Source organism: Macaca nemestrina, chromosome 20 (genome assembly GCF_043159975.1).
Source record: "Macaca nemestrina isolate mMacNem1 chromosome 20, mMacNem.hap1, whole genome shotgun sequence".
Classification (NCBI taxonomy): Eukaryota; Metazoa; Chordata; class Mammalia; order Primates; family Cercopithecidae; genus Macaca; species Macaca nemestrina.
The window spans coordinates 56,907,526-56,918,102 of NC_092144.1; the positions used below are offsets into that span (position 1 = coordinate 56,907,526).

Consider the following 10,577-nt stretch of genomic DNA (forward strand, 5'->3'; position numbering starts at 1 on the left):
TTATGTGTCAGCTTGGCTAGGCGAGATTCACAGTTATTCAGACACTAATCTAGATGTTGCCATGAAGGTTTTTGTTTGTTTGTTTTTGAGTCAGAGTCTCGCTCTATTGCCAGGCTGGAGTGCAGTGGCAAGATCTTGGCCCACTGCAACCTCTGTCTCCTGGATTCAAGTGATTCTCCTACCTCAGCCTCCCAAGTAGCTGGGACTACAGGCACATGCCACCCCATCTGCTAATTTTTGTATTTTTAGTAAAGATGGGGTTTCACCATGTTGGCCAGGATGGTCTTGATCTCTTGACCTCATGATCTGCCCGCCTTAGCCTCCAAAGTGCTGGGTTTATAGGTGTGAGCCACCGTGCCCAGCCAAGGTTTGTTTTTTCTGTTCACCCTCTCAACCCAGCTTTTCCCCGACTCCAGGAAGAACTGGGAAGAGAAAGCCCCATGGAGGTATTTTCTTTTCCTTTTTTTTTTTTTTTCTTTGAGAGAATTTCACTCTTGTTGCCCACGCTGTGATGGTGCGATCTCGGCTCACTGCAACCTCTGCCTCCTGGGTTCAAGAGATTCTCCTGACTCAGCCTCTCAAGTAGCTGGAATTACAGGCGTCCACCACCACGCCGGGTAATTTTTTGTATTTTTAGTAGAGACGGGGTTTCACCATGTTGGCCAGGCTGGTCTCGAACTCCTGACCTCAGGTGATCCACCCGCCTCGGCCTCCCCAAGCGCTGGGATTACAGCTGTGAGCCACTGCGCCCAGCCCAGTGGAGGTATTTTCTGGATGTGATGAAAATCCATAATCAGTTGACTGTAAGTGGGAGAGGTAATCCTGCTTGTTCTAGGTAGGTCTGATTCAATCAGCTGAATGTTTTAAAAAGCAGATCAGAGACTTCTCGGATGAAGAAATTCCACCTGTGGACATCAGCTTCGCCTTGTGCCTGAGAGTTCCCGCCTGCCCTTCTTGATAGGATGAATTTTTTGTTTCTTTTTTTGTTTTTTTGTTTTTGTTTTTGTTTTCAGACAGAGTCTTGCTCTGTCACCAGGCTGGAGTGCAGTGGCACGATCTCGGCTCACTGCAACCTCCGCCTCTCGGGTTCAAGCAATTCTCCTGCCTCAGCCTCCGGAGTAGTTGGGACTACAGGAGCCCGCCACCACGCCCGGTTAGTTTTTTGTATTTTTAGTAGAGATGGAGTTTCACCATGTTAGCCAGGATGGTTTCGATCTCCTGACCTTGTGATCCATCCTCCTCGGCCTCCCAAAGTGCTGGGATTACAGGTATGAGCCACTGTACCCGGTCTTTTTCCTTTTTTTGCACCAGGGTCTCACTCTGTCACCCAGGCTGGTGTGCAGTGGTGCAATCAGGGCTCACTACAGCCTCGAGCTCCCAGGCTCAAGTGATCCTCCTGCCTCAGCCTCCCAAGTGGCTGGGACCACAGGTGTCTGTCACCATGCTTGGTTAATTATTTCTTGTACAGGCAGAGTCTTGCTATGTTGCCCAGGCTGGTCTTGAACTCCTGGCCTCAGGTGATCCACCCACCTTGGCCTCCCAAAGTGCTGGGATTACTGGCCTGCCCCACTGTGCCCAGTTGGATTTGAGTTGCCTAGCTACCACACACAATTCTGTAAGCTGATTCCTTGCATATAAATATCTTAATATATATCTCCTACTGGATCTGTTTCTCTGCTTGATCCCTAACTGATACAGGCCCCACCCTCTTCCCCAGTCACCCTTCTGCTCCCCTGGGCTCTGTTCTTAGGCCCCTACTTGTCCCTCTCAGCTCCACCTCCTAGGCTCCCCCCCTAGACTTGAGCCCCAGCCCAGCCCCACCCCTCCTTCCCCAAGCTCTGCTTCTGGGCCCATCCTTCTTGCCATTATTACTTCCTAGGCTGCGCCCCCAGCTCTGAGCCCCGCTTCTCCTCCCCACGCGGTCCCCGCGCCAGGACCATTCGGCTCCGCCCCCGGTGCAGAGCCCCGCCCCAGGCCCCACCCCCAACCCCTTGGCTCTCACCATCGCACTTGAGGCCCTGGCGCACTAGGCCGAAGAGCATCTCCCCGCAGTGATCACAGAAGGCAGGTGCCCGGTAGGAGTGCACAGTGAGGGCGTGCGGGCGGATCTGGAAGTCCTCGAAGGTGGCTGAGGCTGTAGGCGGAAAATAAGGGTGGATGCTTGAGGCGGGATAGGCCGAAGCTTTTCCAGACCCCACGTTCCCTGATTTCTCACAGTCCTCCCAGCCGCAAGGTTTGATCTTTCCTTCCTTCATTCATTTGCTCTCATACTACATTCTGCCTGGCTTCAAATCCCAGCGCCACCCCTGAACAAAACACATATATCCCTATGCCCCGGGCAGGGACAGATCGGGAATTGGGGAGTTTTTAATGGGCAGGGAGCTTCAGTTTTGCAAGATGACAACAGTTCTGGAGACTGGCTGCACAACAGTGTGCATGAACTTCAAATTACTGAACTGTACGCTTAAAGGTGCTTTAAAATGTGGGGTTTTTTGTTTTTGTTTGTTTGTTTGAGACAGAGTTTCGCTCTGTCACCCAGGCTGGAGTACAGTAGCGCGATCTCGGCTCACCAAAACATCCGCCGCCCGGTTCAAGCAATTCTCCTGCCTCAGCCTCCCAAGTAGCTGGGATTACAGGCATGCGCCACCACGCCCGGCTAATTTTTGTATTTTTAGTAGAGACGGAGTTTCACCATGTTGGCCAGGATGGTCTCAAACTCCCGACCTCAGGTGATCTGCCCGCCTCGCAGGCGTGAGCCACCGCACCCGGTCTAAAATAGTAATTTTTATTTTATGTATATTTTACCAAATTAAAATTTTTTTAATTAAAAATACCACCACCAACAAAAAAACATGGATAGGCTGTGTGTGGTGGCTCACATCTGTAATCCCGGCACTTTGGGAGGCCCAGCTGGGCGGATCACTACAGGTCAGGAGTTCGAGACCAGCCTGAACAATATGATGAAACCCCATCTCTACTAAAAATACAAAAATTAGCCGAGCCTGTAATCCCAGCTACTCAGGAGGCTGAGGCAGGAGAATCGCTTAACCTGGGAGGCAGAGGTTGCAGTGAGTCAAGATCATGCCACTGCACTCCAGCCTGGGCGACAGAGCAAGACTCTGTCTTAAAAAAAAAAGAAAAGCCCAGTGTGGTGGTGCATGACTGTAATGCCTGTAGTCCAGCCACCTCGGGAGGCTGAGGCGGGACGATTGCTTCAGTCTGGGAGGTAGAGGTTGCAGTGAGTGGTCATCATGCCACTGCATTCCAGCCTGGGTGACAGAGCAAGACCCTACCTCAAAACAAAATACCAGGCCGGGAGCGGTGGCTCACACCTGTAATCCCAGCACTTTGGGAGGCCAAGGTGGGCAGATCACTTGAGATCAGGAGTTTGAGACCAGCCTGGCCAACAAGGTGAAATCCCATCCCTACTGAAAATACAAAAATTAGCCACGTGTGGTAGCAGGTGCCTGTAATCCCAGCTACTTGGGAGTCTGAGGCAGGAGAATCGCTTGAACCCAGGAGGCAGAGGTCGCAGCAAGCTGAGTTTGTGCCACTGCACTCCAGCCTGGGTGAGAGAGGGAGATTTCATCTTTAAAAAAACAAAAAATAAATAAAAATAACAAAAACAAAATAAAACTCAGGTTTAGGGGAGAGACAAGGATGAAGATAAAAATTCAAGTGAGGCCAGCTTATGATATGAAAGAGTACTTAAAGCCTGAACGAGGTCACTAAAGGTGTAAATCCAGACTTCTGTCATTCATTCATTGAGCCGGTTTCACTGAGCACTGCAGTATGCAGGAGCAGCAGGGAGGACAGCCATGAAAGGCAGCTGCCCCCCACCCTCAAGAGGGACCAAGGGCCATAGACTGGTCCAAGGTGCTGAGAGCATGCTCATCTATACGACTGGAATAGTGAGTGAGTGAACTGGCTTCTGGCTGTGTCTGAGAAAATCACCTGGGTGGAGGGGGGGGGCTTTTAAAACTACTGATGGGCAGATCCTGTCTCACTTTGCAGGGATTCTGATTTAATTTAGCATTTTCGTGGGAGGAGCCATGGACATCATAACTTTTTTTTTCTTTTTCTACTTTTTTTCTTTTTTAGAGACAGGTTCTCTCTCTGTTGCCCAGGCTGGAATGCAGTGGCATGATCGTAGCTAACTGCAGCCTCAAACTCCTAGGCTCAAGAAATCCTCCCACCTCAGCCTCCCAAGTAGCTGGGACTATAGACGTGTGCAACCTTGCCCGGCTAACTTTCTTTTTTTTTTTTTAGAGACGGGGTCTCCTTATGTTGCCCAGGCTGGTCTCAAACTCCTGGGCTCCAGCCAGCGATCTTCCCACCTCAGCCTCCCAAACTGCTGGGATTACAGGTGTTAGCCATTGCAACTGGCCCATTTTTTACCTTTATATTAAAGTATAGCACAGTCAGTTACAGATCGAACTCCTTCTTCTTCTCTTTTCACTACTTCTCCCCTTCTCACTACTGCATTGACTAGTCTTATAAATAAATAAGTATAACATATGTTCAGGAAAGTGCACAGCTCAATGAATTTTCAAACTGTACAAACCGTGTCACTAGCATCCTAATCCATAAATGAAAGTTTAGACCAGCCCCTAAAAAGCCCCTTCGTGGCCCCACTCTGTAACCATCTTCCCAAAGCCCCCAGCTCTCCCTTTGTTTTTTTTTAGAGGGAGAGAGATGAGGAGAGATGGAGTCTCACTATGTTGCCCAGGCTGATCTCGAACTCCTGGGTTCAAGCGATCCCCCCAGCTCCAGCTCAGCCTCCCAAAGTGCTGGGATCACAGACGTGAGCCACTGCACCCGCCCGGCCTCTCCTGACTTCCAACTCCCGCTACCCTCTCCTCCCCCAGATGCCCCGCCCAAGGCCCCGCCCCCAGGCCGGCCACCACCTCTCACCCGACAGCACCACCTCCACCAGGTCGCCCTCCTGGATGTCTCCGGCCGAGCGCACCAGCTGCAGGAGGTTGGCCGACGTGGGGTCATGTTTGAAAAGCAGGATCTTGTCGTAAAGGCCGTAGAAGCCACACTCAGGGAACTGAGGGGCGGGAGAGGGATGTGGCGACGGAAAAGCTCAGAGCCGCTTTCAGCAGCGGGCGGACTGTGACCCTCCCAGGGCAGGGCCGGCTGTTTCCCCCGGAAACGCAGAGACCCCGCAGGCCCTCGCTTCCTGCCTGCCCCCTCCCAACCCCAGCGCGAGCCGGGCAGGATGCCAGCGCCCCAAGTGTGCGGGGAGGGGGCGCCGGCGTGGGTTTGGTGGCTGGAAGGGGGAGCTGGGGTGGGAGGGAGAGTGGCTCCGGGAGCGTGGACACCTCGAATTTTCCGGAACCTGGCGGAGGTGGGAGGGGATGCTGAATGAACACCCCCTCCCCTGTGCCCCCTCCCCAGGCTCACACACCCGCCCCCCAGCTTCCTTCCTGGATCTGTCTATTGTTGTCCCAGTTACCTGGCTCGAGGCCCAGCACTGGGGTGGGGCGAGCTGGAAGGCGGACTTTTCGGGGCTCCTGGGAAAGTGGGGGGGCGGGGCTCTAGGACTCGAGGGGGCTGGAGATAAGGGGGGCGCCTCCTACCCGATGCTCAAAGGACCCAGGTGTCTGGGTCCTCAGCTTGGGGGGTCTGGGGGCAGGAAATGAAACCGGGTAGAACAGAAAGTGAAACTGCCCGGGTGGGGCCTCGGGAAGGAAGGTACGGGGCCCTAACACACCTGGACCTGGCAGAAAAATAAAACTGGGGTGAAGCCTGAGCGGGGCAGGCTGGGGACTTGAGCACTGGACAAAGAAGTTCACCCAAGGGACAGTCTGCCCCTGTACCCCCACTGCATCAGCTTCCCATGAAGTGGGCTGAGTTGGGGTGGGGAGCTGGACCTGCTGGATTTGGGCATTTGGTGGGCAAAACCCTATCAGTTCTCACTGCTAAGAGAGAGCCCACAGAAGACCAGGACTGTCTTGGCCCTGACCCCTTGGGAAGTTTTTCTCCAAGCTTAAGTTTCCTTGTCTGTAGAATGGGGGAGCTGGCCCAGTTCCCCACGTTTCTCTGACGCCCAAAGGATTCATTTCCAGGAGTCTGAAAAGATTCTGGAATTTGGATATTTTGGGACTCCAACATGCTCACATTATAGAATTATACATTCTAGATTCCAACCTGGTATCACTACACATTTTAGGATTTCAATAACCTAAATAAGTGGTAATCTAATATTTTAATATTCTAGGAGTCTGACAAGCTAGGACTGTGGTGTTTGGATTCTTTAGCATTCAAGGACCTCATCCATCAGCATTCCAAAATTCTAACATTTTAACTTTCTAGGATTCAACAATCTAGGAATCTCATATTCCAACATTTGAATGTTTTACTATTTCACAAACCTAGAATTCTAATATTTTGAACACTAACATGGGGGCAATTTAATTGCCTAGGATGCATAGTCCAACAATTTATGATTCTAATATTCTAACATTTCTACAGTCCAGTACTCCAACACAGAAGCCCACTGTTCTTTTAACATTTTACGATTTAGACGTGGAGTTCCACCTGGTTTCCTCTTGCCATAACACCCAGCTGCCCACCCTGGGGACCCTGGTGTCCACAATTAAGAGTGGCTAAGAGGACTGTGACTAGGAAAGGGAATAGGGTCCCCAGGGTCTCTAGGGGTGCCTGCCCCTCCACACATATCTCAGGCTTAGGGCAAGGCACAATTGGGCTCTAAGACCTCACTTGCCCCTGGCAGCTAACTCAAGCACCTGCACCCACACATGTCACCGGATCACCATGGCCAGCCCGGGTTCAATTTCTCCTGTTTCCACCAAATGGGAGGCCCAGGATGGGCCTGGATGTGGAGGTCCCCCGACATCTGCTGCTCCTTCCTCCCCTCTCTACACCTGGCTGCCCCCCGCTTCCTCCCTGTTTGCTGCAGAAAACAACAACATGCAGGGACATGAAATTTGGGGAGGCCTCTGGGGCACCCCACCCCTGCCCAGTCCTCTCTCAAAGGGATGGTGGGGAGAGGGGCAATGGAGGGGGGCAATGTCCCCTATCCCTCCATCACCCAATGCTCAGGTCCCCTTCCCCCCTCTTCCGCACACCAGGCCCCAGACCCCCCTGCCAGCGCCCCCTCCTTCAATCTCTCCCCGAGCTGCATCGAGGGAGCCCGCGCCCTCACCTTCTGGTCCACGATGGAACAGGCCAGCTGCTTCACATGAGCCAGCTCGGAGGCGGCGGGCAACAGCACGAACTCGCGGGTCAGCCCGATCTGGATGTGAAAGGAGACCCCGGAGCCCGGGGCCGGGACCTGGGGCAGTAGCGCTGGCGGCGACTGCAGCTCTAGGCCGCCGGGGGGCGGAGGAGACCCCGGCCCGGGAGAGCCAGGGAGCCCGGCGGGAAAAGAGGGGGCGGCGGCCATGGGGGGAAGCCAGGGACCGGCCGCCTGGCGCCCACCCGGGACCCGGCCGGGGGGCCCCGGGGGACCCTGGGTCCTAGATCCGCGGGATCTCGTGAGCAGGTGGTGGGAGCGCGGGGATCCAAGAAAAGATCTGGCAGGTGGAGGGGACCTGAGGATGGCGGGGTCCTGGGAAGGAGAGAAAGGCACTGTAGCGGGTCAGAGGCCCGGAATCCAGGACTCCCAGCAGAGCAGAAAGGAGAAAAGTAGTGGTTTGGAGGTCCCAGCGATTGAGAGATTCCAAGAAGCCCAAGAGGAAATCTAGTAGGTAAGGGTCACAGGGATCAGGAGAGCCCGCGATTCAAAGGCCCCTTCCCTAGAGGACGGATTGAGAAGGGGACAGAGAGAATCCCAGGAACCAGTGCTCCAAGAAGAGGATCCCACTCAGAAGGCGGCCCGGGGGAATTCACCTTGAGGGTGGAGGCAGGAGTCTCTGAGTCGGAGACCAAGTGGATCCCAGAAATAAAGGGGTTAGCAGGGACCCGACTGGCCCGGGGATGGGCAGAGGGGTCCCGAGGGCCGGAGTGGGTAGAAGGGAATCTCACGAATCGCAGAAGTTGGAGAAAAGTTCGGTCGGGAGCCGTGAGGAAGGGGGCGTTGCCGGCGGCGGGGTAGGGTGGGGGGCAGGGAGGGTCGCCAGGAGCCCGTAGCTCTTTTTCCCCCTCCAAAGTTTAAGTCGGCGGCGGCGGCCCAGGAGGAAGTGTCCGGAGCGACGGCGCAGTCGACCAATCGGCGCGGGCCTCGGCAACGTCAGCGAGGGGGTGGAGCCTACCCAGGGGCCGGGGGCGGAAGGGGAGGGCGGGCTTGGTGCCTCTGAGTTGGGGGTTGGACCTCCGCCTCCTGGGTCGGGGACCTGGGATGGTGTGAGAGATGGAGGGCAGGCAGGCGAGACCAGTTCCTTCCCTGAACACAGCCAAGCCTGGAGAGTTAACTTTTCCCTCGACTGGACAGGGAGGGGAAACACTGTCACCCACCGCCGGTCGCGGGCGTCGGGCTTGGAGACCATTGGCCCTTTAAGGAGGGGAGCCCTCTCCGGCAGGCGTCCGGCGCCCATGACAGTGGACAGGGTGGGAAATCAGGGTCAGGTCCCGGCCCGCTCCCTTGGCTCGGCCTCTCTGTTCTCCGAGCGTCGCCCCAGCCCTCCCCGCCGCGTCCCAGCCCAGGGAAGGGGGTGCTGCAGAGCGTCCCCCCGCCCCAGCCCATATAACACATGGAAAGACCAAGGTCTCCAGATGGGTAGGAAGGGCTCGCCTTAGGTCTGTCTCCAGCGTTGCTGGGCAAGGTGCATGGCGCTAACTGGATGGGTGGGGAGGGTCCATCCCCCCCCACCCCAACCCCGCCTTAGGACGATGCGGGGCTGCCAGGAGGGAGGACAGCACACCCATACCACTTCATAGATGCAGAGTGAGTCTCCTGGGGATGTGGAGTACGTGTGCGTGTCTTTCTCTCCATGTGACTTTAGGTGAGTGGCTTCTCTGTGAACTTCAGTCCCTCCATCTGTTGGGACTGTAATAGGACTTACCCCACATGGGATGGTGGGAACCGATGCGATTGTATACAGGTGCCTGGAAACGCAGCAGTTCAGTAGAAGCGGTGGTTGTCTCTAATATGCGGAAAAGGGTGGCCACCTCCAGCACTCAGGCTTTGATGGGTGGGCACGTCCATTTAGTCACCCAGCAAGTATCTGTGAGGACCTACTGGGTGCTGGATGGACCCTGCCGTAAAACTCCAGCCGCTACAGGGGTCAGGCTTGATCTCTTCTCCCCAGCTAATCATCAAATAGTGGCTACCATGTAGTTTACACAGAGTAAGCTGTGTTTACACAGAGTAAGCTGAAGCCTCAGAGATCTTGCCCAAGATCCCAGAGTGAAGTTGCTTGAGGGAAGCTGCCCCACCCACCCCTTTGATTGACAAGTCAAGGCCTCGGTTTGAGCTCTAAGAGAGGGGCCACCTGTCTGGCTGGGATGCTGGCAGGACTGGAAATGGCAGGACTGGCTGGGGATGGGGGCTGCCAGAAGAGCCCCTCTTCCTGGTGTAGGGCCGTTGGGGGTAGCTGAGGTCGGTACAGTATCGATTCTGTCACCACATCCGGGGACTGGGGCTGAGGAAGGAAGTCTGAGGCTGGAGTGAAAACCCAAACCACCACCTGGGGAACTGCATCGAGCCCAGAGGGATGAGCAGGGAGCACACCACGTGGAGCCCACGCAGGCTCCTGTTGGCGTCACCTAAGGGCCTCCTGCCCACCTGCACCCTTTTTCCTGAGGGGCAGATGACTGTCCCAGCAAAACGCTGCCATGTCCCCAGTGTCCAGACAGCGACCTCCATCCTTTCTGGTATGTTCACTGGGGCCTGCTGGGGGACTGGGGACACAGCCCTTTACAACCCAGGAAGAGGGCATTAGTGGCCTGTGGCAGAGGTGCTAGGACAGCTGAGGACGCCTAGCTGGTAGGTGGTGGAAGCCTCCTCCTGGAGACAGGAGCGGCGGTCCCCTCCATCTCATCTGGAGCATGTGAACACCTGTTCCCTCTTTTTAAGGCTGTGGACCCAGTGAAATGCCATGTAAAGCACTCAGCACAGTAGACATGGACTACTGAGAACAGAAAGGAGGGACTCATCAGGACATGCGCCACGAGAGCTCGGGCACCTGCAGCACCTCCTCCTAGCATGGAGGAGCCTTCGGCCTGCGTGCCAAAGCCATCATTCTCCACTGGCAGGAGCAGCCTTTCCCTCCCTGCTCCTTGTGGGCCTGGGAGGGAAACAGGAAGGGGGTTTATGTCCTCTGGGCACCAGCCCTTTGGCCTCACCACCACCCATCACACATCCCAGGCGGGGCTGAGGCTTCAGCTGAACTGTCATCACAGTATCTGCTCCCCAGGGCTCTGCCCCTGGGGAGGGAGCACTTAGGGACAGAAAGAAAGGGCACAAGGAGATTCGGTCCAGTGCCTCCACTTCTGCTCTCCACCCACACCCCACCCAAGCTCTGGGCCCCTCTCCGTCCCCTGCTGCCCTACCACAAAACCCCAACCCATCATATCCCCTCTCTCCAAACTCCACTCAACCCAGGCAGAGCCGGTCACTTCTCCCCCAAAGTCCCCAGTCCCCTCAACAGATGGCACCGTCACCCATC

General features: G+C 55.4%; 1 protein-coding gene across 2 annotated transcripts in view; it reads right to left on the reverse strand.

The window, feature by feature from the left end:
• LOC105478588 (protein kinase D2) overlaps nucleotides 1-8,155 on the reverse strand; it is a 44,737-nt gene extending 36,582 nt beyond the window's left edge. Inside the window, exons 1-4 of one of the 2 annotated variants that reach the window (XM_011736046.2) lie at nucleotides 7,861-8,155; nucleotides 7,175-7,579; nucleotides 4,915-5,053; nucleotides 2,003-2,134 (exon numbers count right to left, since the gene is read on the reverse strand). In XM_011736046.2, the coding sequence (XP_011734348.1) occupies nucleotides 2,003-2,134; nucleotides 4,915-5,053; nucleotides 7,175-7,414 (511 nt within the window). In that variant the 5' untranslated portion in view covers nucleotides 7,415-7,579; nucleotides 7,861-8,155. Of the gene's footprint in view, nucleotides 1-2,002; nucleotides 2,135-4,914; nucleotides 5,054-7,174 lie in introns of both variants that reach the window. The other variant, XM_011736045.3, reaches the window with a different exon arrangement.
• Nucleotides 8,156-10,577: the final 2,422 nt, after the last annotated feature.